The following is a 27302-nucleotide window of genomic DNA, read 5'->3' as shown; positions in this document are numbered from 1 at the left end:
GGGGGGGAGTTGTGCCCCCCCATCGCTCCTCTCCTGGGAGCAAGCCCCACTTGACAGTGCTTACTTCCGAGGAGACACTCAGGAGATTGCACGGCTGCAATTTCCTCCTCCTCTCCCCTTCCTATCCAAAATGGATCCAGCATCAACTCTCCCGCACTCCCCCCCGCGCGCTTCCATCTCGCGCACCGCAATGCCCACCGGGCACTTTGCAGAGGAGCCCTAAACCCGAACTCTCTCCGCGTTGCGCTTGCACGACGCTCCCTCGGCAGGGAAGAGGCCGGCCACGCATGCGCCCTGTGGGGGCAGGAATCGCCTTGCCGCCCCTGGTTTAAAGGGGCCGCCGCGAGGAATGTCCCGCCGGGCGAAGGAGGAGTACCAGCGGCACTACTCGGTCACGGAGCCCCGCAGCCACCCCAAGGGCTACACCGAGTACAAAGTGACCGCCAAGGTAAGGAAGGGGCGGCGGCGACCCTCCGCCCGGGGAGCCTCCTGGAGGGGCGCTTCCCCCCCAACCCAGCCGGGGCTCAGCCGCGGTGGGAGGGACCCAATTTCTGGAGCACGTGAAGAACCCGGAGGAAACGCGTCGGGCTTCTGTACGCGTGCAGAGTGCAATGGCGGAGGGGCCGTTGCTTCCAGCCGCCTCTTCTGCAAGATTGCCGTCCTCCCTACCGATCTTGCTTACCTGAGAGTAAATTCAATGGAACTGCGGGGTTTGCGTCTGAGTAGCCACCGGTAGGACTAATGCCCGCTGCGTGGCTGCAGCCTGCGCGCAGTCCGGCTCGCCTGGGAGGAGCGAGCCTGCTGGACCTCCGCGTGAGGGTCAAGCCTGAGTAGGAGCCGGCCCCAATCCTCTGCGCTCCGCCTGGGACTCGCCCCCCCCCACCCGGAGCGGGACTCGCCCCCCCCCACCCGGAGCGGGACTCGCCCCCCCCCACCCGGAGCGGGACTCGCCCCCCCCCACCCGGAGCGGGACTCGCCCCCCCCCACCCGGAGCGGGACTCGCCTCCCTCTGCGCGGCGGCCGCTACAGATGCGCCTCCCTGCCCCGCCTGGGCGCGCGGCATGGACGGCAGGTGGCTCGGGTCGTGCAGGCGCCCCAGCAAGGCGGGGAGGGGGTCGATGGCGATGCGGGCCGCCCCAGAAATGCTGTCCTTCTTCGGATGACGGTTGCGCTGGAAGCCCCCCCCCCTTGAAGCAGGAGGAAAGAGGGTGCCCCCCCCGCGCAGACTGCAGGCCCCTTGCTCCTCACCCTCTCTGCCTTTTCCTCCCTCTTTCCAGTTCGTCTCAAGGGTGAATCCAGAAGATGTTAAGGAGGTAGGGCTTCATCCGTTGCCTGCAGCCACCGTGGAAAGAAACGTGTTTATCTGGTTGGTTTGTTATGTTGTCTTCCTCGGAGGAGCTCAAGGCAGAGTGCTCTATGGTTCCTGTGAGGGCTGGCCTTTAGACGACAGTTTCATGTGGATGTTGCAAAATACTTGCGTGGATGAGCAGTGCGGCTTTTACGGTCAGCATCCATCTCGAAGGGAGAATGGCTGGCCAATCGGCCTGGGTTGTCCAGTGAGCTTTATGGTCAAATGGGGGTTTGAACCGTGTTATCCTCATAACAACCTTGTGGGGTAGGCTAGGCAGAGAGAAGAGGAGAGAGGGTGATTGGCCCAAGATTAGAAAGTGAGATTCATGGCTGAGCTGGGATTTGAGCTGGAGTCTCCTCGCTTGGCCTAGTCCGACATTTTAAGCACTACACGATGACACTGAAAAACTTCTCTGTGTTGAGTCCGCTAGTGATTCCTCAGACAATTCAGCTAACTCTTTAAAGGATATGAACATCATGGGAAATGGAAATGGACTGCCTTCAAGTCGATCCCGACTTATGGCGACCCTATGAATAGGGTTTTCATGGTAAGCGGTATTCAGAGGGGGATTATCATTGCCTTCCTCTGAGGCTGAGAGGCAGTGACTGGCCCAAGGTCACCCAGGGAGCTTCATGGCTCTGTGGGGATTCAAATCCTGGTCTCCCAGGTCGTAGTCCAACACCTTAACCACGACACCACACTGGCTTTCGTGAACATCATACCTTCAGGTTATTCCTTCTTGATGCATTCACTTTTTGAGTGTGGTACCAAATGTTGCAGGTGGCCGGCCACATGTCCTGGTTGCCACAAGTGCTCCAGAGACAGCGCTTGCTTAAGAGCCGGGGTGGTGTAGCGGTTAGAGACCTAGGTTCAAATCTCTACTCTGCTATAAAGCTCATTGGGTGACCTTGGGCCAGTTGACATCTTTCAGCCTAACCTACCTCCCAGGGCTGTTGTGAAGGAGGGGCAGGAATCATGTACACCAACTGAAGCTCCTTGCAGGAATGGTAAATTTCCAATGTAGTTAGTGTGTGTGTATCTATATATATGAGCATTACTCACTGCTGAACAGAGGAGTGTAGGTGGGGCTCCTCAACTGGTTGAAGGTGGGATCTAGTTGTGGAGAGAGGATTTTTGGAGGCATTCTTATTTGTCTATTTATTCATTAAACTCATTATCCCGCCCTTCCTCCCAGCAGAAGCCCAGGGCGGCAGGGGAGGGATGTAGCTCAGTGGCAGAGCATCTGATTTGCATGTAGCAGGTGCTGGGTTCAGTCCAGGGCTGGCGCCAGGCATGACTGGGCTCTTGGGCACCAGCCTGCCCCAGGTCCACGGCTCCCCCACACAAGCCCAACCTACCTCTCCTGTCACTTCATGTGAATGCCCTGCACTATGCTACACGTGCAGATGCCTGCCGTTCACCTTAGAGGAGCCTCTGCCGCCATCTTGGTTGATTGTGGGTATGTGCACAGTGTGCACAACATCCATGGTAATGGAGAGGTAGGACATGTGGCCAGGCATTGCAGGTCTGCACGGTCTGTATAAGGGGGGGGCTAGGAGCTCCCTCTCTGCAATCTGCAGCAGGGTTGGGAGTCAACATTACCACAGATCACAGAATAGGAGCGCTAGTCTCACACCCTAAGGAGGGGCCCCTCTGAGCCGCAGGGGCCCTCAGCCAGGGCCCAACCTGGCCACCCTCTGGCGCCAGCCCTGGTTCAATCCCTCCAAGTAGGGCTGGCTAGACTCCTGTCTGGTGCCCTGGAGAGCTGCTTCCAGTCAGGTGTAGAAGATGCTCAGGTGGGCCCGTTGGCCTGACTCTGTTCAAGGCAGCTTCCTGTGCCATGGGGAGGGGAGCACCACAGGGCTGTTCCAGCTGGGCTCTCACTGCTGTTCCATCCTGCAGATTGTGGTCTGGAGACGGTACAGTGACTTCAAGAAGCTGCATGGAGACCTGGCCTACACTCACCGCAACCTCTTCCGGCGGCTGGAGGACTTCCCCTCCTTCCCCAAGGCTCAAGTCTTTGGTGAGGGGCTCAGGCTGGGAGGGATGCTGGCGGCTGGGACTCAGTGGCAGCAGCAGCAAGCGCCTGACCTCAGAGAGGCAGGATCACCTTATGTGTCAACACCCTTTCCATTTTGGAAGGACTTGAAGTGTACGGCCTGCTCTGACCTGCCACTTTGCTGGGTGCTTCTTTGAAGGCTAGTTCTGTCAGTTAGCTCAGTGGCACTTCTGTGTCGCAGCTGAGTGCTAGATGCTGGGACAAAGAATAGGAGATGCTCATCACAGGTTGATAGATTTGGAAGGGACCTCAAGGGTCATCCAGTCCACCCCTCCTGCTGAGGCATGAAATCCACTACTCGAGCATCCCCAATGTGGCCATCCAGCTTCTGCTTACAAACTTCCAATGAAGGAGGCTCCTGCACTTTCAGAGGCAGCCCATTCCACTGTCAAACTGTTAGTGCTGTCAGAAAGTTTTTCCTAATATTTTAGTCTTAAGACCTTTAACGGAAGCAATCTGCTCTGTGACATAGGTGATTTTCTTGAAGGCCTGTCATACAAATATGTATATATTTTATTGAAAGGTGTTTATGCTGCTGTTCACCATTGATTTCAGGGTTTTTTATAACCTCTTAAAGCAACAAATTACAATAAGCGAGTCTGATAATAAAAAAAGAGTTAAAACAGCAAAGGAAAGAATTCTCAGATAGTTTAAACCACTTTAAAATCCGTGGGAGAATTAAGATACAATGAAAAAGAAGAGGCCAAAAGATAGCAAGGTGCGGGGATGCCACATGGTGCTTTACGCTGGATTCCTGTATTGAGTAGGGGACTGGACTTGATGGCCTTAAAGGCCCCTTCCAACGCTACGTTTCTATGAACTTCTTTGGGGAGGGAGTTAGACAGGTGGCCTGTCTCAGCCAAACTTGCCCCCCAATCCCTTGTTGCTAGTTTCCTAGTTTTCCCCAGAAACTTTCTAGGGACCTCTGGCTTTCTGCGGTTTGGTACAGGATGCTGAAGCGAAAGGAAGAGAAGGCTTTAAGGCCACCAGAAGAGCCCTGCGGCAGCTGCAGCTGGGTCAGGCTCAAGGGGGCCCATCTACTCCAGCATCCTGCTTTCTCAGGGGCCAGCCAGATGCCTCTCCTGGGAAGCAGCCTGCAGCATGAGTGCAACGGCAACTCTCCCCGCTTGTGATCCCCAGCGACTGGTTGGCCTAACCTCCAAATTGGTGGCCATCGCTGCCTCCTGCGGTAGCAAATCCCATGGCTTGACTAGGTCCCATGTGCAGAAGTGCCTCGTTTTGCCTGCCCCCCTTAGTCTTCCCGCGGTCAGCTTGCTTATTTATTTATTTATTTATTATTTGATTTATATCCTGCTCTTCAGCCCAGCAGCAGCCCAGGGCGGCAAACAGAAACGCTAAAAGCACCTTAAAACATCATAAAAAGACCTTAAAGTACATTAAAACATAACAACGTTAACATTAAAAAAAAAAAAAGCTTTAAGAACATATTTTAAAAAGGGTTAAAAACATATTATTAAAGAAAACATATTAAAAGCAACTCTAACCACAGACGCAGACTGGGATAGGTCTCAACTTAAAACTTCATTGGATGACCCCACTAACATTGAGTCCATTTTTGACGGTCTGTGGCTGAAGGTTTTGGCTGGTGAATTTTCGCTAGGCGAGAAAAGTTGAGGCCTCCTAAAAATAACGTACGTCTCCAGGGTTGCCGCTGCTGCTGGCCCACCGGGGGGGGGGTTCTGATGCCCCCCTGTGATGTGGCGCTTTTCTTCCCTGCAGGCCGATTTGAGCCCGAGGTGATTGAGGAGCGGCGAAAAGCGGCCGAGGCCATGTTGCGATTCACAGTGCATATCCCGGCTTTGAACAACAGTCCTCAGCTCAAGGAATTCTTTCGGGTATTTTGGTTGGGCAAATGGAGGTGGGGTGGGTGGGTGCTGAGGTCGTGTTTCCCGGGCCCCAGTCCCTTCCAAGGTGCTCTGCTCTGAATCCTTGGACCAGAAGTTCTCCAGCTGTGGTCCATGAGCTCTGTTCAGTGGGTGCAGAAAGGTTGCACTTGATTTTTTTTTCCCTCATGATGGAGTTTGAGGCCATTTCAACCAGGGCTGGATAGCTCAACAGGCTGACAAGGCCTGGCTTCAGGCTGGTGTGGTTTTCATAGTGCGGCACTGGTGTTGACGATGATGTTGGTACTGAGGAGAGAAATATTAACATATGAGATTAGGTTTGTAAAGCAAATATTTTTATTAATTTATTTATTTATTAGATTTATATCCCGACCTTTCTCTCAGTAGGAGCCCAGGGCGGCAAACAAAAGCACCAAAAACACTTTAACACATCATAAAAACAGACTTTAAAATATATTAAAACAAAACATCTTTAAAAACATTTTGGGCTCCTGCTGGGAGGAAGAGCGGGATATAAATCGAGCAATAACAACAATACTAAAACCTTTAAAAAGATCTATTTTTTTTTTTTTTTAAAGTTTAAAAACATATTAAAAAGCAATTCCAACACAGACACAGACTGGGATAAGGTCTCTACTTAAAAGGCTTGTTGAAAGAGGAAGGTCTTCAGTAGGTGCCAAAAAGATAGCAGAGATGGTGCCTGTCTAATATTTAAGGGGAGGGTATATATATTAAGTTGTCCTCCGAGAGCCCCCACAGCAATGTTTAAGTGGTCTCCTTCCCCAGCCCCCCAAAGTGTGAGAGCCGTCTTTGTGCATGGTGTTCCTGGGCCCCCTCTCTGGCTGCAAAAGCAGTGCAGGGTCCTTGCCTGCAGCCCCAGCCCCCGTATAAAGAACCCCACCCATAGACATCTGGGTGTACACTGTCTTTCAGGGTGGGGAGGGGCAGAGACCCCTGGAGAAGTATGACCTGCCATCTCTGCCTCCCCCTCTGGTCCCCGTGCCGCCATCGGAAGGAGTAGAGCCAGGGGAGGATGCGCTGAGGTCTGTCGATGAGCAGGGACCCCCCCTGCATTCGGAGCAGCGATCCTGCAGAGTCGCAGAGGCAGCAAGCGAGGAGTGTGGTGACTGGGAGCCCAAACCAAAGGAGGAAGGTATCCAAAGCAAAGCAGGTCAGGGATCCAGTTTCCATTCAGCTTGCCTTCTGTGAGAACCATTTATGATCCCTCAGGAGAGAAAGGCAGTCTGCACGTGCTCATGTGCAATTCTTGCAATTATCCTTACACAAGCAGAGACCTGCGAAAAAGTTGGGAGGGGGGAGGAGATGGGTACCCTTCCCCATTTTCTTTTTTTCTCTTTTTCTACACCCCCAGAGGGAACAGCTGCTGCAGTGAGGGCTCCTGTGAAGGGGGGGGTGCTGGTGAAATTGCCACCCCTTCTTTCCACCTAGAATGGAGAACCTTCTTCAGTGCAAGGGCCACACCCGTGTGTGAGCAACCTCCAGGGGCCACATCTCGGTGGTGGGTGTGGGCGGGGCCAGAGGCAACAGTGGACGGAGCGACACGTGTACCTTTGTACAGGGGGCCACATGTTCCAGCCACACAAAAGTTCAAGGTTCTGCACAAGCACACACGCATGGATGTGCACACGCCCGCACCCTCTTTATTCAGGCACACTAGAGGCATGGTTCCAGTTCATTCCAGGCAAGCGAAAGCACTTAAGCACCATGATGGAGCAGAGCCAATGAGGGCTCCAGCTTGGGGAGAGGAGTGTGGGCTGGGGACGGTCCTGAGGGCCAGGTGAAGAAGTCTGGAGGGCCACATTTGGCCCCCGGTCCAGAGGCTTCCCATCCCTGAAGAGGGGCTGAATACACTCTGTCTCTGAATTCAAGTCGCCCTCCCTTTTAAAGTTTCATGGGGAAGCTGCCCAACTTCCCAACACTTGCACTGGCCCGGCCCTTCCGCCGTATCCTCAGCCAGTGCAGCCATAGGTGACAGGACCCAAGCATGTGCTAGGCCTGGGGGGGAGGAGAGTTGGGTTCACGGGGTGCCAACAGTTTGGAAGGAGGCTCCAGTGCTGCTGGCTTTTCCTGCGGGGAGATGCTTGCATTGCAGCTCTGAACGCCCTCGGCCGCTCCAGAATCCCGTGTGAAGGGGGAGAGCATCTGCCTGAAGGGCGGTGGGATTGTGGTGCACTTTTCCAGGGAAGAGGGAATTTGTGGCCATTCGTTCAGCAATCGGGGGACCGAGAGAGGCTTAGCGATGGGGGATCTGATTCCCTCCAGATGTTGTTGGATTCCAGCTCCCATCAGGCACTGGATGATGGGAGTTGGAGCCCAACAGCTGTCTGGAGAGCTCCCCACCCTGACTCTGGAGACTGACTCTCTGAATAAGCTGCCTTGTACCGAGCTTGCATGCAAAGCACCTTCTCTACCTTTGAGCTACGGTCCTTGCCCTAAAATGAAATAAGACTCCAGTCCTCATGGTTCTGAATAGAGGGGCTGATTGAAATAGGAGCACAGGAACCTGCCTTATCCTGAACACACCATTGGTACATCTTGTACAGTAATTCTGCCCTTCAGTTCCCTGGTGTGTTGATTGCTAAACATCCCATCTTAGGTTATAATAATAAAAATTTATTTATGAGTCGCCTATCTGGCCGAATTAACAGCCACTCTAGGCGACGCACATCAATACAATAAAATACAATATAAAACAATGAGAGCCACAATCAATAATTAGACTAAACACTACAATTCTGATTAATAACAGTATTAAAAGCTAACCCACCCCAGGGATCCCATAGGCCTGCCTGAACAGCCAGGTCTTCAAGGCTCGGCGGAAACCTGTCAGGGAGGGGGCACGGCGAAGGCCGAAAGGAAGGGAGTTCCAGAGGTTGGGGGCCACGATTGAGAAGGCCCTCTCTCTAGTCCGCACCAGCCTCGCTGTTTTAACTGGTGGGACTGAGAGAAGGTCTTGTGTGGCTGATCTCGTCAGGCGGCATAATTGGTGATGCTGGAGGTGCTCCTTCAGATAAACTGGGCCGAAACCGTATAGGGCTTTGAAGGTCAACACCAACACCTCGAATTGGGCCCGGTAAGCAACTGGTAGCCAGTGTAGATCTACTAACACCGGAGTGATATGATCACGGTGATGGCTGTTCTTAATCAATCGTGCCACCGCATTCTGTATCAGTTGTAATTTCCGGACCGTTTTCAAGGGTAACCCCAGGTAGAGCACATTACAGTAGTTGGCTGTAAACCTGCCCGGGGGCCCTCCCTCTACCCCCACCCCCCATGATGCGTTGCACTAATCACTGTCCCTGGTGCAGGGAGTCCCTCCTCGCCCATGAAGTGTGACGATGACAAGGCCTTGGATGCTCTCTTTGCCTTTGGGGAGGAAGAGGAGGAGGAGGAAGGGGAGAGGGCCATGGGTTCGCCTTCCTGTTGCCCCTTGTCGGTCCAGGAGCTGGCGCTGTTCGATCCCTTCTCAAAGGAAGGTAGGTGGGCTGGAAAGTGCAGGGGCAAAGCGGGCAGGCCGGGCTTGGCCAAAGTAGGGGTGGTGAAACCAAGGCTGGTGAGCACTGGCCCCAGTGCAGCTTGGGAAGGTGGGGAAAGCTACTTGGTTGGGAGCAGAATTCTGTTGGGGTCTGTCTTTTCTTTCTTTGTGCTGCCCCCCTCAGCTCTGGGGTGGGGAGGTCTTCAATGGGTTGGAGTCAGGGGTGGTGGAGATCCAGCTGTGGGGTGAGGTGAAGTGGGTAGGGTAGGCGTTCATCTTTGCCTCAGCCTTTGTCCTTGTTTCCCAGAGCCTGGTGCACCCTGCCCCTCCCATGAGGAAGACCTGGCTGCTCTCCCTGCCTCGGGACACAGAGCAGCCCCTGGCGCAGGAGCAGGGCAGGTAGCCAAGGAAGGAGCAAGTGTGTCGGACCCTGGCGCGTACCTGCCCTTGGCCACGGAGCACATCAGGCAGGCCTTGGAGGGGGAAGCAGCCAAAGACTACCAGGGGGCCTTCTGCAGCTACCGCAGTGGCGTTGACCTGTTGCTCCAGGGACTGCAAGGTAATGCGGGTTGCCTGGCCCCAAAGGGATCCAGCCGCCTGGGCATCTGACGTCTCCCCACGTGGAGTGGCTGGTAGTTGTGGGAACAGCAGTCGGTTCCTGAGTGTTGAGCCCCCAGAGGTAGAACCAGAGGCCTTGTCTCCAGGCCTCTAGGAAGCAGGTCCAGTAAAACAGGCTTCTCAGGCTGTAAACGTCCCCTTTGAAGATCTCTGGCAAGAACCAAGGCATCCTGGCCCCCACCTCACCTTCATGAATGGCCCTCCTTGTCTGAACTGTGGGATGCAGGACAGATGTGCATCATTTGAACAGTAAGCCTTCCAGGGGTGCAGGAGATTTCTCTCAGGCATACCATCGTCACTCCCAGATTAAGCTTATTTTTTGGGGGGGGGGGGGAATGGTCCTGCATGTTTTGCAGCTCAAACTGCCAGTGCAGTGCATAGCGCTGATTGGGTTGGGGCCAGAGAGGTCATTAAAATTCCTCAGACAGTTTTCCTGTACTTTTCCTTTTTAAAAAATCCTGCCTTACTTTTTTAAAAAAAGGGGGGGGAGATAAATGGTTGTTGTTGTTTTTTTTAAAGCCTATCTGAAGCACTGGGGAGGGGTCAAGGTTGAGAGCACCTGTGCTTTCCAGTGAAGGCAGGTGGAGTTGGGGCCTTCTTGGGGAAGGAAGAACTGGAGTGAGTCCTGGCATGAAGACACCCGGATGCCCACACCCCAGCCTAGGGATGCTCCTTTCTCTGCCCCCCTTGCCACGCATCTCTCCCCTACCAGGGGTCCGTGTGGAGTTTGCTCCATGCGAGCGTGGTTTCGACCGAGACCCCTTTGCCTGCTGTTTGGGGTGCTCCAGCCAGCCACCTGCCCTCCCTTTCTTTGCTTGGGGGCCATAGCTAGAAGCTGGGGGGGAGGGGCTTCAGTACAGGCTGCAAAGTAAGAGCAAGATCCCCCCCCCATTCCTTCCTGCTTTCAGTGGACCCAGATGCAGCCCGCAGGGAAGCCGTGAAGAAGAAGACTGCAGAGTACCTACAGAGGGCCGAGGAAATCTTTCAGCAGCACCTGAAGCATCTAAACCTATAAGTGGGACTTCCAGCCTCCCCCTCCTCTGCCCCCCCCCCCAAGTGGACACATGCCAGCTAGGAGTGGAATAGCTCTGCCGGTGGCCTCATCCTGGCATGGGCTGGCTGGATCAGAATCAGCCAGTTCACCCACCCTGCTGCACTTATTGTTGAGTATTTAATCTACACTGTAAAAATACATGTTTGTAAATCTTTCAAACAGTGTGTTATTTATTCCCATTGCATTTGTGTTTGCATTGGGATGGTTGCCTTTCCGTGGGGTGGTGTCAGGCCCAGGATGTGACTCAGGAACCAGACCAACGATTGTAGTTAATTCGTGTTTTATTAGGGTAATGTCCAAACAAAGACTGCGTTTTCTCATGAATCAATACAGGGATACAGGTCCTGCGGCATTGGGAGAAAGTTGACAGAGCAAGGGACTTCTTCCCGCCTGTTCTTTAAGAAGGGGCCAAACGGGCGCGCAATCTTTCGCTCCTCCTTAACTGCCCCTCAGGTACTGCCCGCCTTCCCCCCCTTCTCTCCTGTCTTTTCAGCTGTCTGCGTGTGCGTGGTGAGGGGGGAAGCATCACCCCCTCCTCTTCTGAAGTTTCCGATTCCAGGATGGGGGATAGGGGAGGGGCTGATGGTAAACTGCCTCCCCGCTTTTTGGCTGTGAGCAGCCCTCCCTCTTCCCCCTCTTGCTCTGAGCCTGAAAGAGGGGGAGGCGTGAGAATGTCCAAGGAGGGCTCAGGCTCCCCGTTGCTAAGCGACCTTATCACTGGCAGTTCCTCTGTTTCGTCTTCGCTCCAAAGGGGGGAAGTTCCTCCCCCTTCCCTCTGCCATCCATCCGAATACTCTTCTCCCAACTCTCCGGGATCCAGCTCCCCGGGATTGGGACCCCAACTCTGCCTTCCGACACCATCCCCCCTCCCAGGCTGTGCCCCCCTCCCCTTGTCTGGCTTGGGACGGTGGGGAAAACGTTGATGGAAAAGTTTTACCAATTCTGGAGCATGCACATCAGCTGCATCTTCCCATGATCTGTCAGCCACCCCATAGCCTTTCCAGTGAATCAAGTACTGCAGCTTGTGGCGTCTGATCCTGGAATCTAAGATCTCCTCAACTTCAAACTCAAGCTGCTCATTTACCAGGAGTGGAGCTCTGGGAGGTTCCTCCGGCCGTAACTCACTGGGAGGGGCGGCTTTCATTAAGAGGGATCGATGGAACACAGGATGTATTTTAAACGTGTCAGGCAGCTTCAGTCGGTACGCCACGGGATTGATTTGAGTTTCTATTTCGAAAGGACCCACCCTCTTGTCTTGTAATTTTCTACATTTGCCCGGCATCTGGAGGAAGCGGGTGGACAGCCATACCTGGTCTCCCGGTTGAAGGGGGGGGGGCTCTTTCCTGTGCAGGTCAGCAACTCGCTTGTACTCCGTTTTGGCTTCATTTAACTGCTGTTTCAGTGTCTGTTGCGCCGCTTGCAATTCCTTAAGGAAGTTCTCAGCTGCCGGTACCAGCATTCCTTCTGAGCTGCTTGGAAAGACTTTAGGATGGAATCCATAATTAGCGAAGAACGGGGTTTGTTGAGTGCTGGAGTGCAGAGAATTGTTGTAGGCGAACTCTGCAAAATGCAAATATGATACCCAGTCAGTCTGTTGATAGGACACATAACTTCGTAAATATCTTTCCAAAACGGCGTTCAAGCGTTCCGTCTGCCCATCTCTCTGGGGGTGATGGGCGGAGGAGAGTTTTAATTCCGTCTGCAACTGTTTCCACATTGCTCTCCAAAATTTGGCTGTGAACTGAGTTCCTCGGTCTGAGACTACGCTGTTTGGCAATCCATGCAGCCGGTAGACTTCTTTTATGAATAACTTGGCCGTTTCTTTAGCCTCTAAGGCCCCTGCACAAGGAAGAAAGTGTGCCATTTTGGTAAGTAGATCCACCACTACTAAGATGGCTGTCATTCCTTGGGACTTGGGTAGATCAGTTATAAAATCCATGGAGAGGTCCTTCCAGGGTTCGTGTGGGACAGGCAACGGTTGTAACAGTCCTGCTGGTGTCCCTGTTTGTGTTTTTGTCCGCAGACAGACAGAGCAGGACTTTACATAACTCTCAATATCCCGATGCATTTTAGGCCACCAGAAGTCCTTGGCCACGTTCTGAATGGTCTTGTAAATCCCAAAGTGTCCCGCTGTGATGGAATCATGACACTGGCGTAGGATTCTGAGCCTTAATTCCCCTTCTGGCACATATCTGGCGGTTTTGAACCATAACAGTCCATTTCTCCAGGGAAAGGTTACTTCTGAGTCTTGACCTTGTCCCATCTCCTGCTGATATTTTAGCATGTCTGCATCTTCTTCTTGTGCCTTTTTGAGTTCCTCTTCCCATGAAGGCTGGCATACTCCCAACGTTAATTTCTCTGGCGGGATTATGTACTGAGGCTGGTCCTCGGATTCACTTTCTTTGTATTGTGGCTGTCTGGATAAGGCATCCGCTCTCTGGTTTTTGGCTTGGGCATGGTAAGTAATCTGGAAGTTAAACCTAGTGAAGAACTGGGACCATCTTATCTGTCTCTGGTTCAGCTTTCTGGCTGTTTGGAGGCTTTCAAGATTCTTGTGGTCGGAGCGCACTTCAATTCGATGAGAGGTCCCCTCTAGGTATTGTCTCCAGTTTTCAAAAGAGTCCTTGATGTCCAGCAGCTCCTTCTCCCAAACTGTGTAGTTCTTCTCTGCAGGCTTTAACTTCCGAGAGAAGTACGCACAGGGGTGCAGCTCCTTCCCTTCTTGGTCTAATTGTAGCAGGACCCCCCCGATGGCAAAATCTGAAGCATCTGCTTCCACTACGAAAGGGTGGTTCGGATCAGCAAAGCGCAGAATGGGCTCAGTAGCAAACCTTCTCTTCAGCTCCTCAAAGGCCTCGGTGGCGTTCTCTGTCCATTGAAACTTCTTCTTCCCCCTTAAACAGTCAGTCAGAGGAGCTGTTAATTTGGAAAACCCTGGAATGAATTTTCTGTAATAATTGGCAAACCCCAAAAACTGTTGTACATCCTTTTTGGTGACAGGTTGGCCCCAGTCCAATATGCAGCTTACTTTCCCTGGGTCCATCTCCACGCCTTCCGCTGAGATTCGATATCCAAGGAAGTCTAGAGACTTGAGGTCAAATCCACATTTCTCTAATTTAGCATACAGGTGATTTTCTCTCAGTCTCTTCAACACCGTCTTCACATGCTGGTCGTGGTCTTCCTGGTTCTTTGAGAACACCAGGATATCATCTAAGTAACAGATTACATACGTGTCCAACAAGTCTCTAAACACGTCGTTCATGAATTTTTGAAAAATTCGTGGACTTCCACAAAGCCCGAACGGCATGACCAGGTATTCATACTGTCCGTAAGCGGTCAAGAATCCTGTTTTCCATTCATCTCCCTCCTTCATTCTGATCAGATTGTACACTCCTCTCAAATCCAACTTCGTGAAGATTTTTGCAGAGCGCAGTCGGTCCAGCAACTCTGAGATCAGGGGCAGCGGGTAGCTGTTGGGGATGGTGATCTGGTTCAATGCGCGATAGTCGTTACAGGGTCTGAGTCCCCCCCCTTCTTTTTCACAAACAATAGTGGCGCTCCAGCAGGGGATTGTGAGGGGCGTATGAATCTTCGCCTCAGGTTTTTATCCAGGAATTCCTTCAGGGCCTCCCTCTCATTCTCTGTGAGAGAGTAGATTCTCCCTGATGGGATGCTGGCTCCTGGCACTAGATCAATCGCACAGTCGTAAGGGCGGTGGGGGGGTAAAGTCTCTGCCTCTTTTTCATCAAACACATCTTTGAATTCTTCATACTTTGGCGGCAGGGTCACTTGCTCGATCTCTTGCACTGCCCCCGCTAAGGTGTTCTTGATTCCTTCAGGTTGACAGTTCTCCTGGCAATACTGTGAGGTGAACCACACCACCGCCTCCTTCCAACTTATTTTGGGTTCATGCTTTGCTAGCCAGGGCATTCCCAGAATCACCTCAAAGTTCGAGAGATCTGACACGTATAGCGAAATGAACTCTTCGTGCCCAGGGATTTGAAGTTTCACTTCCTCCGTGGCTTGTGTCACCCCTCCTGACTTCAGGGGTCTCCCATCGATAGTCTCCACAGCTAGGGGAGCGTCCAGTTTCCACCGGGAAATTCCATGACGCTTGACTAACTTTGCATCAATAAAATTTGTGGAGGCTCCACTGTCAATTAAGGCAGTGGAATTAAACACCACTCCTCTGGAAGTTGTAATCCGAATAGGCAAGACCAACACCCCCTTTGAGGGAGGTTGGATCGTTGGGGGGCCTTTATACAACGCTGCCCCCAGTCCACCGGCCTGCACGTGGACTGGGTGTTCTAGTTTCCCGACGGCTCGGCTTTCCCCCCTTTCAGTCCACAGTCTCTGGCCACATGGCCTGGCTTTGAACAATAAAAGCATAAACGTTCCCGGCGTCGTCTTTCCTTTTCTTCTTCCGACAGTCTTGGCCTAGCCCCTCCCTGTCCCTCAGTTGCATTACCTGCCCTCCCTGTAGTGGGAAGGGTCTTGTTGCGGGATGCCGAGGCTGAGTATCTCGGGACCTCCTGCTTCCTTTCCAGGCGCCTTCTTTCCATCCGGTGATCTATCTGTAGGCATAGCCGGATGAGCCCTGGTAGGTCAGCGGGGGGGGAGGTCCTGGCCAACTCATCCAGGATTTCAGCATTTAATCCACTCCGGTACATAAACATCAGGGCGGCGTCATTGTAACCAGTTTCCTGGGACAGAATTTTAAAAGCGTTAGTGTACTCGGAAACAGTCCCTTTAGCTTGCTTCAGAGCGCCTAGTTGCCGTGCTACTGTTTCAGCCCTTTGCGGGTCTTGAAACATCTGGGTCATCTCCTGTATAAATCCTCTGTACCTTCCTAAGACAGTATCCTTTCTCACGAGATACGGAGTCACCCATTTTGCAGCTTCTCCCTCCAGGAGGCTAATCACGAAAGCTACTTTAGCCCCATCGTCTGGAAATTCCGTGTGCCTGACATCCAGATATAACTCACATTGAGCCACGAAGGTTGCCAACTGATCACTTTGTCCCGCGTATTTTGGGGGCAATCCAATGGGAACCTTTACTACGGCAGCTGGAGGGGCTGTTCGCATCTGGTCTATCGTGGCCTTCAAGGTTTGATTATCCATCTTCAGCGCCTTGACTGCTGCTAGCAGGGCTTGAACATCCGTCTGCAAATCAGCTACCTTAGTCCTCAGGAGTTCCACTTCTTCCATCTCAGAAGTGGGGTTCGTCCCCCCCGCTGCTCCCTTTGACATCTTGTCCCAGTCAAGTGAAGAGAGTGTTGAGGGTGATTTAGGTGGCTCTGTCAAGCTGTCAGGCCCAGGATGTGACTCAGGAACCAGACCAACGATTGTAGTTAATTCGTGTTTTATTAGGGTAATGTCCAAACAAAGACTGCGTTTTCTCATGAATCAATACAGGGATACAGGTCCTGCGGCATTGGGAGAAAGTTGACAGAGCAAGGGACTTCTTCCCGCCTGTTCTTTAAGAAGGGGCCAAACGGGCGCGCAATCTTTCGCTCCTCCTTAACTGCCCCTCAGGTACTGCCCGCCTTCCCCCCCTTCTCTCCTGTCTTTTCAGCTGTCTGCGTGTGCGCGGTGAGGGGGGAAGCATCACCCCCTCCTCTTCTGAAGTTTCCGATTCCAGGATGGGGAATAGGGGAGGGGCTGATGGTAAACTGCCTCCCCGCTTTTCGGCTGTGAGCAGCCCTCCCTCTTCCCCCTCTTGCTCTGAGCCTGAAAGAGGGGGAGGCGTGAGAATGTCCAGGGAGGGCTCAGGCTCCCCGTTGCTAAGCGACCTTATCACTGGCAGTTCCTCTGTTTCGTCTTCACTCCAAAGGGGGGAAGTTCCTCAACCTTCCCTCTGCCATCCATCCGAATACTCTTCTCCCAACTCTCCAGGATCCAGCTCCCCGGGATTGGGACCCCAGCTCTGCCTTCCGACAGGTGGGCTGTTGCTGGTCACGCAAGGTACGGGACGCAGTCATTCAGTCATTCGTTTTTCATTGGCGATCACCCGTGGCCGAGTAAGATTGTCTTCCAAGATAAGGTCTTTAACGGTGGGTCCGTAAGTGACTGCGGATGCCAATTCTGGATCCACACAGCCTCCCAGTGAGGACATCGGTTTCCAGATGGAAGATGGTCACGATGAGGATTTGTTTGACGTGCCTTCCGCTTAGCTCGTTTGTCCCGTTCACCTGTATTCGTGCTTCTTCAACATCCATAGCACCTTTGCTAATAGCCGACCTCCATTTGGGATGTTCATGGGCCAAGACTTCCCTTTGCTTTAAGAACATCTTTAAACCTCTTTTGCTGTCCGCCGATGTTCCGTTTTCCATCCTTAAGTTGGGAGTAAAGTAGCTGTTTTGGAAGACGGTGATTAGGCATTCAAACAACATGGCTGGTCCAGCGAAGTTGGACCATGACCTAGGAGACCAGGGTTTGAATCCCCACATAGCCAAGAAACTCACTGGGTGACCCTGGGCCAATCACTGCCTCTCAGCTTCATGAACACCCTCTTCACAGGGTCGCCGTTAGTCGAAATCGACTTGAAGGCAGTACACACGGGATGCAGTACTAGGGTTGTAGCACCTAAATGGGGCTGGGAACCCTGTGCCCCTCCAGATGTTGTCTTGACTCCAGTCAGCCTCAGCTAGCATGGTCAACAGTCAGGAATGATGGGAGCTGTAGTCCCAATGTCCTCTGGAGGACCCCATGGGTTCCCCACCCATCCTAAATCCCAAATAGGGGGAGGACATGCAGGAATTGCCTTGTTCAGACTCCCCCCACTTAAGATAGCTTAGGTGAAGAAACCAAGGTCTGAAACCATCCTATTGGGGGTGCGCTGTCTTGGAACCAGGTGAGCTTTTGCAATGGAATCCAGAATCCCTCGCTGATTCGCTTCCCATCTAGGGACCCTGAATGCATGTGAGGAGAAAATGCATTGCAGCCATTGTACATTTTGTAAGTTGACAGATAAATGGAGGTACTCTTTGCATGCTCTGTTTTGATCTCCCCCCCCCCCCGGTTCCTTAACACAGTTGAAAGTGGGGAGGGCTACGCTTTGCACTCTGTAGCAGAGATGGGCGGAGGAGGCTGGCAGAATGACCTTGTCCACGTTTATTCAGAAGTGTGTTTGACCAAGTTCAACAGACTCCTACATGATACATGCTGAGGACCGTATTACTGTATATGCTTAGGATGTCTTTGCAAAATGTGATTTGTTTACAAATGTTCAGGGAAATAAAGGGAATTAAGGGAGATGCTGGCCCAAGGAAGCCTCTGCTTAATGCAAGCCAAGAGGTGATTTCTTCAGCAGGCTCCATTAGATTAAAATTCACTTTGGGTCAGGACTACTCCAAATTTCAAAGACATCAAATTAACAATGTTTCAAATTATAGCTCCTTATATTAAGGGGCAGAGTTTTCTCTCCTCACGTACCATAGAAGTGTTATTTGGGGGGCAGGACAGGAAAAGAGTTGCAAGATGTTTTGAGTTCCTCTTTCTACTCTACCCCCTTTGTTTTTTGCGGGGCTCCCAAGCTATCCCCCAATAGGCAAACTGAACTCCCAAGGCTGTAACTCCTCTACTTGATGGGGGCCTAGAGTAAAGCAGGGGTGGTTACCCTTTTTTCGCCTGAGAGCCGCCTTCATCTTTGGCCAACACTGCAGGTGTTGCGCACCAGTTCTAAGTACGGCAACCTCACACTCTTCTCAGATATGCAGCCCCTCTGCAACCTCCTCAGCTAATCTGTGTACATCAGCTGTGAAGACCAGATCTCTGCTCATCAAATGAACACTCAGTTTGCAGACCAGTGGTCTGGGGTCTCTCTGCCTACCTTAGGGCTGTTTACTCTCCCTTTTTCAACTGCTGCCAAAATCAGAAAAATATTGACCGGGGGGGGGGCTGGATTAGGCCCTTGAATTGGGATTTAGCTATCCCTGGATTAGATGACCTCCAAAAACCCTCCCATGATTCTTTATGGTATGTAAAGGAGGAAAATAGCCTATTTTTCAAGCTGCTTGTTAACCCAGGGTTCCATTTCTCTTACCTTTGGCGGACACCAAGCTACCCTTTTTTCCCATGAGATGCCCCTTACTAAGTTTCATACTCTGGGGCCAAATCATTTAAATTTTCTGGCTAGTTTTTTTTGGGGGGGGGGTATTTGACCTTGGTTCACATGGGCTGTCAGCTTCCCCACACACACAGCCTGCCCCCCAATAATGGCTTTATGCTTCCTACAGCTGACTTGTATATAACTTGCCTCAGCAGGGAGGTTAATATGGAAAATGTTTAATGTCCCAACATTATCACTGCCCCCCCAGTGCATTTTTCAGCAAATAAATGTTTTTCCCTTTTCCTTGGGGAGATGTCAGCTTGTATGGCGTCACTACTAAGTGGGGATGTCACAGAATGTTGACGTGGGGAACAGAACTCTGACTTTTATCATTGAGAGAGAGAGACAAAGGAGTATCAATTAGGCCGCCCCAAAACAAGTAGCAGATGGAAATTTGCCTCTGAGGGAGCCCCTTGTTTCCCTGTCCCTCCTTGCAGCGGCCAAAAAGGAGTGTTTTGCCAGGGGCGGGGCCTTCCACCAGCAAGGGGCCATCGCTCAATGGGAGGACATCTGCTATGCAGGTTCACTCCCTGGCAGCATCTCCAGGGAAAGGGCTGGAAAGACCCCCACCTGAGAGCCATCGCTGCCAGTCAGCAAGTTGAAAGCACTGAGCTAGATGTGCTGCCTGGTCTCACTTCTTACGCTCCCAACTTTGCTGCAACAACAAGCCTCCCCCCCCTCCACACCTCCTGCATCCCTTGGTGAGAGAGGCTGCACAGGGATGCGAGTAGTGCTAGACCACCCCCACCCTGCCGTAGGCAGGAAGACCCTTCGCTCTTCTCTCAGCAAGTGCTGTTGCTCGTCCTTCTGTAACAGGCTCAAAGGAGGAAACCCACATTTGCTCTCAAGGGGAGGGGGTGGGATGATCACTGCACACACACACCCCTTATGTTTCAGTCAGCACTTGGTATTCCTGAAGCCTCCCGGAGAGCCCTGGGGAAAGAACTCCAAAAAGGCACAAAAGCGCCAAAGAGTCTGTCTCCGCAGTTTCCGGGGTAAAGGCCCACCAGGTCCACTGCAGCCCCACGGCCATGCTCCGGCACCTCCGACATACAAGCCCAAGGAGGGGGGGATCAAGACTCTTCCTGGGGTGCTTCCTTTCAGGCCATGGAGCTTTCAGTCCAGCATGTGAGACAGGTTGGCACGCTTGCCTAGGCCTTGGCTGGCCTCTGCCCGCTTTGTATACTGAAGAGGCCAGGTTCAGTCCTCAGGGGGGCTCTGAAAAGGGCCCTTCTAGGTGCCCACAGCCCGTTGGCATAGAAATGACGGAGCAAGATGGACTCTGCAAGGTCTGATTCTCAGTGGAAAGTAATTTTGTATGCAAAAGAGTTTTTGGGGGGTGGGGCAGGCTAGCCAGCAGGGTGTGTAAGCTAGCTGGTGGCTTCTAAAGACAAAAATGAGCTCAGAGGCTATTTCTACCAATCATGGGAACAGCTAACGGTAAAGGCGTCCCCGCACTTGTAGTGCAAGTCGTTTCCGACTCTTAGGGTGACATCTTGCAACGTTTACTAGGCAGACCGTATATATGGGGTGGGATTGCCAGTTCCTTCCCCGGTCTTTCTTTACCCCCCAGCATATGCCGGGTACTCATTTTACCCACCATGGATGGATGGAAGGCTGAGTGGACCTTGACCCCTTTTACTGGAGATTCGTCTTCCTCCTTCCGTTGGAATCGAACTCCGGCCGTGAGCAGAGCTTTCGGCTGCATTGCGGCCGCTTACCACTCTGCACCGCGGAGCAGCTAGATGACCTGAAAAAAGGCAGCCATCTCTCCCCATAATTTGGGGGGAGGGGATACAGTCCATTCCCAGCCCCTGTACTACAAAAATTGGTGAGTTTCAGGCCAGAGAAGCACATTGGGGCCTTTTTCACTAGCAGCAGTCAACGGAGTTGGGGGGGAAAGCAGAGAGCCACAACCACAGGTACCATTTTTAAAAAGCTTCTTTAATTTGTTAGGCACATATGAGACTCCACCTTGGGACTCCAGGCAATCCCAAGGCCCTACAAATCACAGGCAGGCAGCAGCTGGAAATAGCTCTCAGTCTGGGGTGGGGGGGAAGTGTCTCCCAAAACTTTTCTGCTGAGGAAAAGACCTGGGATGCAGGTAGGCACCTCTCACTACACCACCAGCCAGACCATGTCAATGCCCCTTTAAGCCAGGGCTGCGCGACTCTACCCCTCGGCTCCGCTAACCTCCCAGCTGGCTCTGACGGCAGCCGCCTCCAATGGCGGCTGGCGGCTCCGATGTCAGTTGGGCAGTGGAATCCGTGCCGGATTTTAGGCCAAACTTTCAAGGAGCTGTCCAGGGTGCTTCAGCACTGGGCACCTGCTTTCCTCAGTCGGATACAATGCTCTCTCTCTCTCTCTCTGACTGACAGCCAAATTAGACAATACTGGCCTATGCTCCAATATTATTTGATGGAAGAGACCAAAACTCAGAGGTAGATTACATGCAGAAGGTCCCAGATTCCATTCCCAGGATTGGGAATCAGGTGACGTCAGGAAAGGCCCTTCTCTGTGTGAGACTTTGGACAGTTGCTGCCAGTCAGAGCAGGCCATATTGGGCTAAACCAGGGCTGGGGGATATCAAGCCAGAGAGTGCCACGTGGCCCTTTCGGTCTCCCTCTAGCCCTCAAGATTCTCCCCAGGCGATACCCCTTGTTGACCTGCCCCTTCTGCCTTGCTGGGGAGCGTCCCTGAATAGAGCAAATGCCTCTCGCTTGCTGGCCTGGCTAAGGATAGCGAAAGCCCGTGCAGAAACCTCAGGTGTTGGCATGACTGGGCAAAGGTCACAGCTGCATCCCACCCCTGCTCACCCGCCTGCACAGCTCTGCCCTCCCTCAGCGTGATGCCTTCCGCACACACCACCTTCCCTTCACACTCACTGATGGTTTCCCAAAGAAAGTGCTTCCTTCCACGGACACCTGGCAGAGGTGCTTCCACTCCTTTGGGGCCAGGAAGACCTTGCAGCAGCAGCAGCAGCAGCAGCAACCACAGGAGAAGAATCTGGCATCTCTCACACTCGGGCCCTCTCCTTGCTCTGCTGCTCAAGGCGGAAAAGGAAGCCACTCTCTTTCTCCCCTTAAAAGTGTGAGTGGACACAGGACCTGTGGGGGCCCGCCAGATGTTGCCAGACTCCAACTTTCACCATCCCTGGCCACACTGCCAGAGGGGAGCTGGACTCCAGCCACCCCACCCCCTGCCTCAAATGTGATGCTGTGGGAAGAGGCCAGAGCTGGCAACTGAGGGCCACACAGGCACAAAGCCAAACTGGACACAGCCAGGTGGAAGCCTCCCCTGGGTCAAAATGCAGCAGGTGGCCTATGGCCTCGCCCCTTTCAGTCTCCCAAGCAAGAGTTAGTGCCAGAAAGCGAACCCCACACAAACCTGGGGGGGGGGGGAAGAGAGAGGTGAGGCTGTGATTCTGAACCCCACAACCCCCCCAGCCGAGCCAGAAGGGTGCAAATGCACCTCTGTTGTATCCGAGCACTAGGGGCAAAGCTCACAGCCCTACCTGGAGGAGAAGAAAGGGGGAAGGGAGCGAGAGGAGGGGTCCCAGCCCAAATGGCTCCTGGGGAGGAGAGTGAGGGCTGGAGGTGTCTCCCAAGGGATCCACTAGAGACTTTCCTCTTGCCTCAGCCTGGTACTCACCTTAGGTTGTGCCTGGTGTGACTGAAGGGTTCTTGAAGCCACACAGCCAAGCCACATGGGGCTTTGTAGTGGCACCAGAGGAAGCCACAGATGAACTTCAGGCTGCATACACACAATACCTTCAAAGTATATTTGTAGCACATCCCCCCCCCCAAAGAACCCTGGGAAGCTCACAGAGGTTTACCCCTCTCGGAGCTATAATTCCTAGCACCCTTAAGAAACAACAGTTCCCAGGATCCGGGGGAGGGGAGGAATATGTGGTTTCAATGTGCTTCAAAGGCATGGTATGGAGACTGCCTGAGGCTCACGTACAAGAAGCCTAGGAGAGGACTTTGGGACTGATGGTCTGGCCTGCAGGGTCTGCTCTATGGTGAGCACCCACCCTCACAGCCACTTCTCCCTCCTTAACCCTGGGCTGCAAAGGATCATCCCTCCCCCAATGGGGCAGGAGAAAGAGCATGCTTACCTCGCTGGCTTCCCCATGCCATGAGGCCCCGAGTTCAGATGTGGCTCTGCTGTCGGGGAATCCACCAGCGAACAGCTCAGTTCCCACAGCACGTCATGGAAAGGACAGAGGGAAATCTAAAACAAACCACGGGAATCAGGAGGGGTGGGCGGCTAGCTTCTTTACATCTCAGACCCAGAGAGACAAAATCAGGCTTTAAGCCACAGCAAAGAGCAAGGCCAGCAGCACAGGCGGGCTCAAATGGCCCATATTGCATGGGGTAGCCATCGAGCTACAGCCAGAGAACTGTGCCAGGCGCCCAGCAGCACAGCAAACCGATCCCCTCCTCCTGGGTGGAACAAAGGAAGAGGATGTTGTGATACAGACAGGGAAGAATCATACCCAGACAATCCCCTTCCAGGCCCAGCTTTCACCAGCCACCATCCCAATGCCTGATATCTTCCCAAAGCCTGCTCTAAGAGCACGAGGCAGGGAGAGGTCGGAGATTCGCTTGCAGAAGCTTCGTGATCTTGTCAGCTGGCCGGAGGGCAGGGCAGAGGCGCTGAGTCGCTTCAGGTCAGCTTTGCCTGCTTGCGGGGCACCCGAGATCCCCTTGCTCTTTCCAGACGCAGCTGTCCACAGAAAGAGAGAGTCAGTGGGAAGAGGGTGGGGGGAAACAGGGTTAAAGAAACATGAGATGCCCAGCCCAGGCTGTCTGTTAGCCAGCCCCAAAGTTTCAAAGGCACGGCCAAAGAGACGGGATCCAGAATTGGCACAAGGCTACGGCTGCGGCTGTTGCAAAGGTTTCCCGAACTCTACGAGCCAGAGAGGCAGAGTTAGTGGCATTGGCAGTGGCAGAACCAAAAGAGAGGAGCACAGGGAGGGAGGGAAGGCAGTTAACGGAAGTGGGAATGCGGCAGAGATCCTGGGAGACACAGACCAGCAAGTCAAACGTGAGCAACTCCCCCATGCACAGAGTAGGAGGCCAAGGCGAAGTCGGACCGTGGCGGAGGGCGGGTATATTTTTACGACGAGACGCGAGAGGTTCCATAAAAGCCATTTAATGATCAACGTTTAAAAAATAAAAAGCAAACTAGTTGCTGCAACAAGAACAAACTCTGTTAACCAACAATACAAAGGCAAGAAACAAAGAAAAAGGTACCCAGGAATACAGCAAAGCAAAGAAAGAACAGGCCTCCCAGGCTAAGGAGTCTGGCCGAGTGGCTACAGGAATCGGAGATCGGCACGCAACCACAACCACAACGTGAGGCAAGCAAAGAATGGGCCGGCAGAGTTCGGAGGCTGGCAAACGCCTGTTGCTTTGGGCACGAGGAGGAGGAAGGAGTTTGGAAAAGCGGAGGCGTTTCTGCGAGCAAAACCGTCTTCGGCTTGTGGCGGATTCGAAAGGCGGGGTTGGCGAGGCAGAGCGACGGGTCTTCGAAGCAGGCTTTTTAAGGTAACGACCGGATTGAGGGAAAGACGAAAAAGGAAGAGAAAGGAGGGGGCTGGAGGGATACGGGGGGGGCAGAACAAAAAATGCAGCATCACCAACCTTTGAAGGAAAAAGCTGAAGTAAAAAGTCAGCGCAGGTTAAGAGCGTGATCAGCAAAGGGTCTCAGAGCCACCGCTGCAACGTCGCCTACAAGGAACCTGCAAAAAAATCTACACAATGCAGATGTGTGTGTGTATAACCATATACACACACACAAACACACATATACATGGGCTGGACACAATGCATGCGCATGCGTGCACACACAGACTATGCACCACATTACTAGGTATGTATCCCACCTCCTAAACTTTTCCTTCCCAGCAACATGGGGTGGGGGGGGGGTGTGAGCGCGTGCACATTCACGCGTGTGTATTTGGCTCTGGACCACTCCCTCCCTTCTCCGCCAAATTCTTCTTCTAAATACCAGCTGCTGGAAACTGCAGCAGGGGAGAGTGCTCTTGTGCTCAGGTCCTGCTTGGGGGCTTCCTATTGGAGCATTGGTTGGCCACTGTGAGAACAGGATGCTGGACTAGGTGGGCCACTGCCCTGATCCAGCAAGCTCTTCTGATGTTCCCTTCCCACCCCCACACCACCACCCTCTTTTCCCCTATTCAGTCAAGGACCTCAAGACATTTACTGCTGGGTGGGGCGCACCATGCTCAGAATGTCTGTGCATATTGGGCAGCGTAAGCGCTGGCATACCTCTCATAGTACTCTGCCACATTGTAGGCAGTGCCTATGCTGTACTGGGAGTAAGTGGCAGCGGCTGCGGCTGCTGCCGCGTAGCCAGGCTGGTTGTAGGCTTGGCTGTACGTCTGGTTGGCGGCAGCAGTAGCAGCAGCAGCCGCAGCCGCAGCAGCCGCATAAGGGTCGGCGTACTGGGCCACTACGGCGGTGGCAGCGGGGGTAGCTGTCCGCCTGCTCACAGGGCTCCTCTCTCTATAAGCGGCTGGGGAAGGGGGTGGAGGCAAGGCCCGGTCGTAGGCTGCCCGGGCCCGGTCGTAGAGCTCGTAGGAGTAGCGGTCACAGTACTCTCTCTCGTACCAGGTGCGGGGGCAGTAGGGGGTGTAAGCTGGGGGTGGGGGCGGTATGCGCCCCCTGGAGAAGTAGTAACTTGGGGATGGGGGAGGTGGGGTTGGCACAGTTGCCCCCTTAGCGGCCCGGAGGGTGTTGTTGCTCTTGGAGAGGGTGACAAAGATTTTCTGTTCCTCTAGCGGGGTGTCGTTAAGGTTCAAGATGGCATCCATAGCTTCCCGTTCTTTGGCCATGTGGACAAACGCGTAGTTCTTCACAATGTCACACTCCACCACTTTGCCGAACCTCTCAAAGAGCTGCCTGATCTGGGAGGTGGTGGCTTTGGCAGAGACATTCCCCACGTAGATCTTGGTGGCGTTGCGGATCTTGGAGGTGGCGTACTCCACGGTCAGGTGGGCCCCGTAGAAGTCGCTCTTGTGCAGGGCGCTGATGGCCTGGTGCGCCTCGTCCTCCTTCTCCATGTGCACGAAGGCAAAGTTCTTCAAGATGTCGCACTCGTTCACCAGCCCGTACTGCTCAAAGAGTTTTCTGAGCTCCTCTGCCGTGACCGCGGGAGACAGCCCCCCGACAAAGATCTTCACCATGGTGACACTGGCACCCTCCAGCCAAGAATCCCTTGGAGGAAAAGGACAGGGGGACGCGATTGGAGCAAAAGGGGAAAGACCAAATCTCCCTCTCTCTCCCAGACATACATTTCCTACCCACCCTCCTCATCTCCCTGTCTGGTACAGGCTGGCCTGGAAGATGCAGCAGGAGGTTCACGTGACAAATGGTGGTGAAACGTCATATGCCAAGAAGCGTTATAAAAACAACCCAGTTGTGTACCCTTAGGAAGCTGCCTAATACACAAAGGCAGACCAGATCTGCTCGGCACTGACCCTAGCCCTAGCCGGAGATGCTACCTGGGGCCACCTGCATGCAGAGCTGGTACTTTGCCACTGAGCTATGGCCACTTCCCCACCAATTGGCGCTCGTACTGATCATTGTTCCGCATGATATTTTGCACTGTTATAGGTATCACTGTTCAAGGGATCTATCATAAGCCAATCTGGGCACAGTCTGGTGGAAAATCAGTGTGGGAATTAGAGCCAGCACCAGATTGCAGTCGGCCTTCAAAGGTGGTGGTAGTGGCAGCAGTGACGTGGCAGCGCTGTTGGTGCTGCCGGGCGCTAAAACTTGGTCCAGCCACATCAGTGCACTGTGCGCACATGCCTATCATCATCTAAGATGGCAAGCATGCACACACAGCATGCTGACGTGTGGTGGGAAGTGGCGCAACCACCCTGAGCCTGGGGAAAGGGGGGTGTTGCCTGAGCCTGGGAAAGGGGGTCTGCGATCTGTGCCAGCACTTGGCTGTGGGGCACACGCTCTGCGATCCAATGCCAGCGCGAATTGTGGGATAGGAGCTACACCTTCCCCACCCCCATCAGCTGCAGGGCCCTCAGCCAGTGCCCAACCTGGCCACCCGCTGGTGCCAGGCCTGATGGAAATGAACAAATGGGATGCCAGGGTAAGATCAACCCATTCATCATCTCATGGCGCACGGGGCTCCAGAACAGCGCCGGGCGGCTTGCCTTCCCTCTCCACGAGGAAGCCCACCCGGAGCCCTGACCGTGGCACAGCAGTCCAGGAGGCCTCCGGGGCCAGCAGATCCTGGCAGAGCGCAGCGTAGGAAGCGAGCGCCGGGGAGTTCTCGCGGTGCGCTGGGACGCCAACCACCAGCGCGCGGCGGGGATGGGGGCTGGAGTTCCGACGCCGCCAGGCTTGGCTTGCGCTCCCCGTACACCCCCTCGCAGGCTGCGCAGAAGGGCCTAGCCCTGGCCAGGGAAGGCCTCCCTGGTTTGGGGGGCGAGTGCGCCAGTCAGGCACGCCCCGCCATCCCAACCTTGGCCAAGCCTCGGAGCCGCTCCAAATCTGGAGCAGCCGTGTTGGCCACGGTGCAGTGCTTGGATTCCTGGACTGCGGGAGGGGGGGGGTCGTGCAGACTGCGCGCCCGGTTGCGCCAGGGCGGCCACCCCGGGTCACTCACCGGCCGGGCTCCTGGATGCGGCTCCTCAAGGCAAGGCAAGGCAAGGCAAGGGAAGCCCCCCCCCTCAACCTCCCCCCACCGGACCAGAGCGCGAA

At 53.7% G+C, this 27302-nt stretch overlaps 2 protein-coding genes across 11 annotated transcripts; one reads left to right on the top strand and one right to left on the bottom strand.

Annotated features, from left to right (window-relative positions):
* Positions 1–10602, top strand: SNX15 (sorting nexin 15). 5 transcript variants are annotated; one of them, XM_061605636.1, is made up of 8 exons: positions 6–448; positions 1278–1313; positions 3254–3374; positions 5151–5266; positions 6209–6446; positions 8605–8772; positions 9079–9330; positions 10298–10602. In XM_061605636.1, exons 1-8 carry the CDS (start codon positions 350–352, stop codon positions 10402–10404), a joined length of 1137 nt encoding a protein of 378 aa, XP_061461620.1. In that variant the 5' UTR covers positions 6–349; the 3' UTR covers positions 10405–10602. The 5 variants fall into 5 exon arrangements, with proteins under 5 accessions (XP_061461622.1, XP_061461620.1, XP_061461624.1 ...); XM_061605637.1 differs by having other exon boundaries at positions 18–448; positions 6209–6428; XM_061605638.1 differs by lacking the exon at positions 1278–1313 and having other exon boundaries at positions 1–448.
* On the bottom strand, positions 5150–27302 carry LOC133374593 (RNA-binding protein 4-like). Of its 6 annotated transcripts, none has more exons than XR_009759925.1 (3): positions 27208–27302; positions 22670–25793; positions 5150–5560 (listed from the first exon to the last, which is right to left on the bottom strand). XR_009759925.1 is itself a non-coding variant. In XM_061605641.1 (2 exons), exon 2 carries the CDS (start codon positions 25760–25762, stop codon positions 24803–24805), a length of 960 nt encoding a protein of 319 aa, XP_061461625.1. In that variant the 5' UTR covers positions 25763–25793; positions 27208–27302; the 3' UTR covers positions 20495–24802. The 6 variants fall into 6 exon arrangements, 1 of the variants encoding a protein (XP_061461625.1); XR_009759924.1 differs by lacking the exon at positions 5150–5560 and adding an exon at positions 15967–17353; XR_009759926.1 differs by lacking the exon at positions 5150–5560 and adding an exon at positions 20495–21595.

This window comes from Rhineura floridana, chromosome 22 (genome assembly GCF_030035675.1).
Source record: "Rhineura floridana isolate rRhiFlo1 chromosome 22, rRhiFlo1.hap2, whole genome shotgun sequence".
In the NCBI taxonomy this organism is placed as follows: Eukaryota; Metazoa; Chordata; class Lepidosauria; order Squamata; family Rhineuridae; genus Rhineura; species Rhineura floridana.
This window is presented reverse-complemented; position numbering and strand designations above follow the sequence as displayed.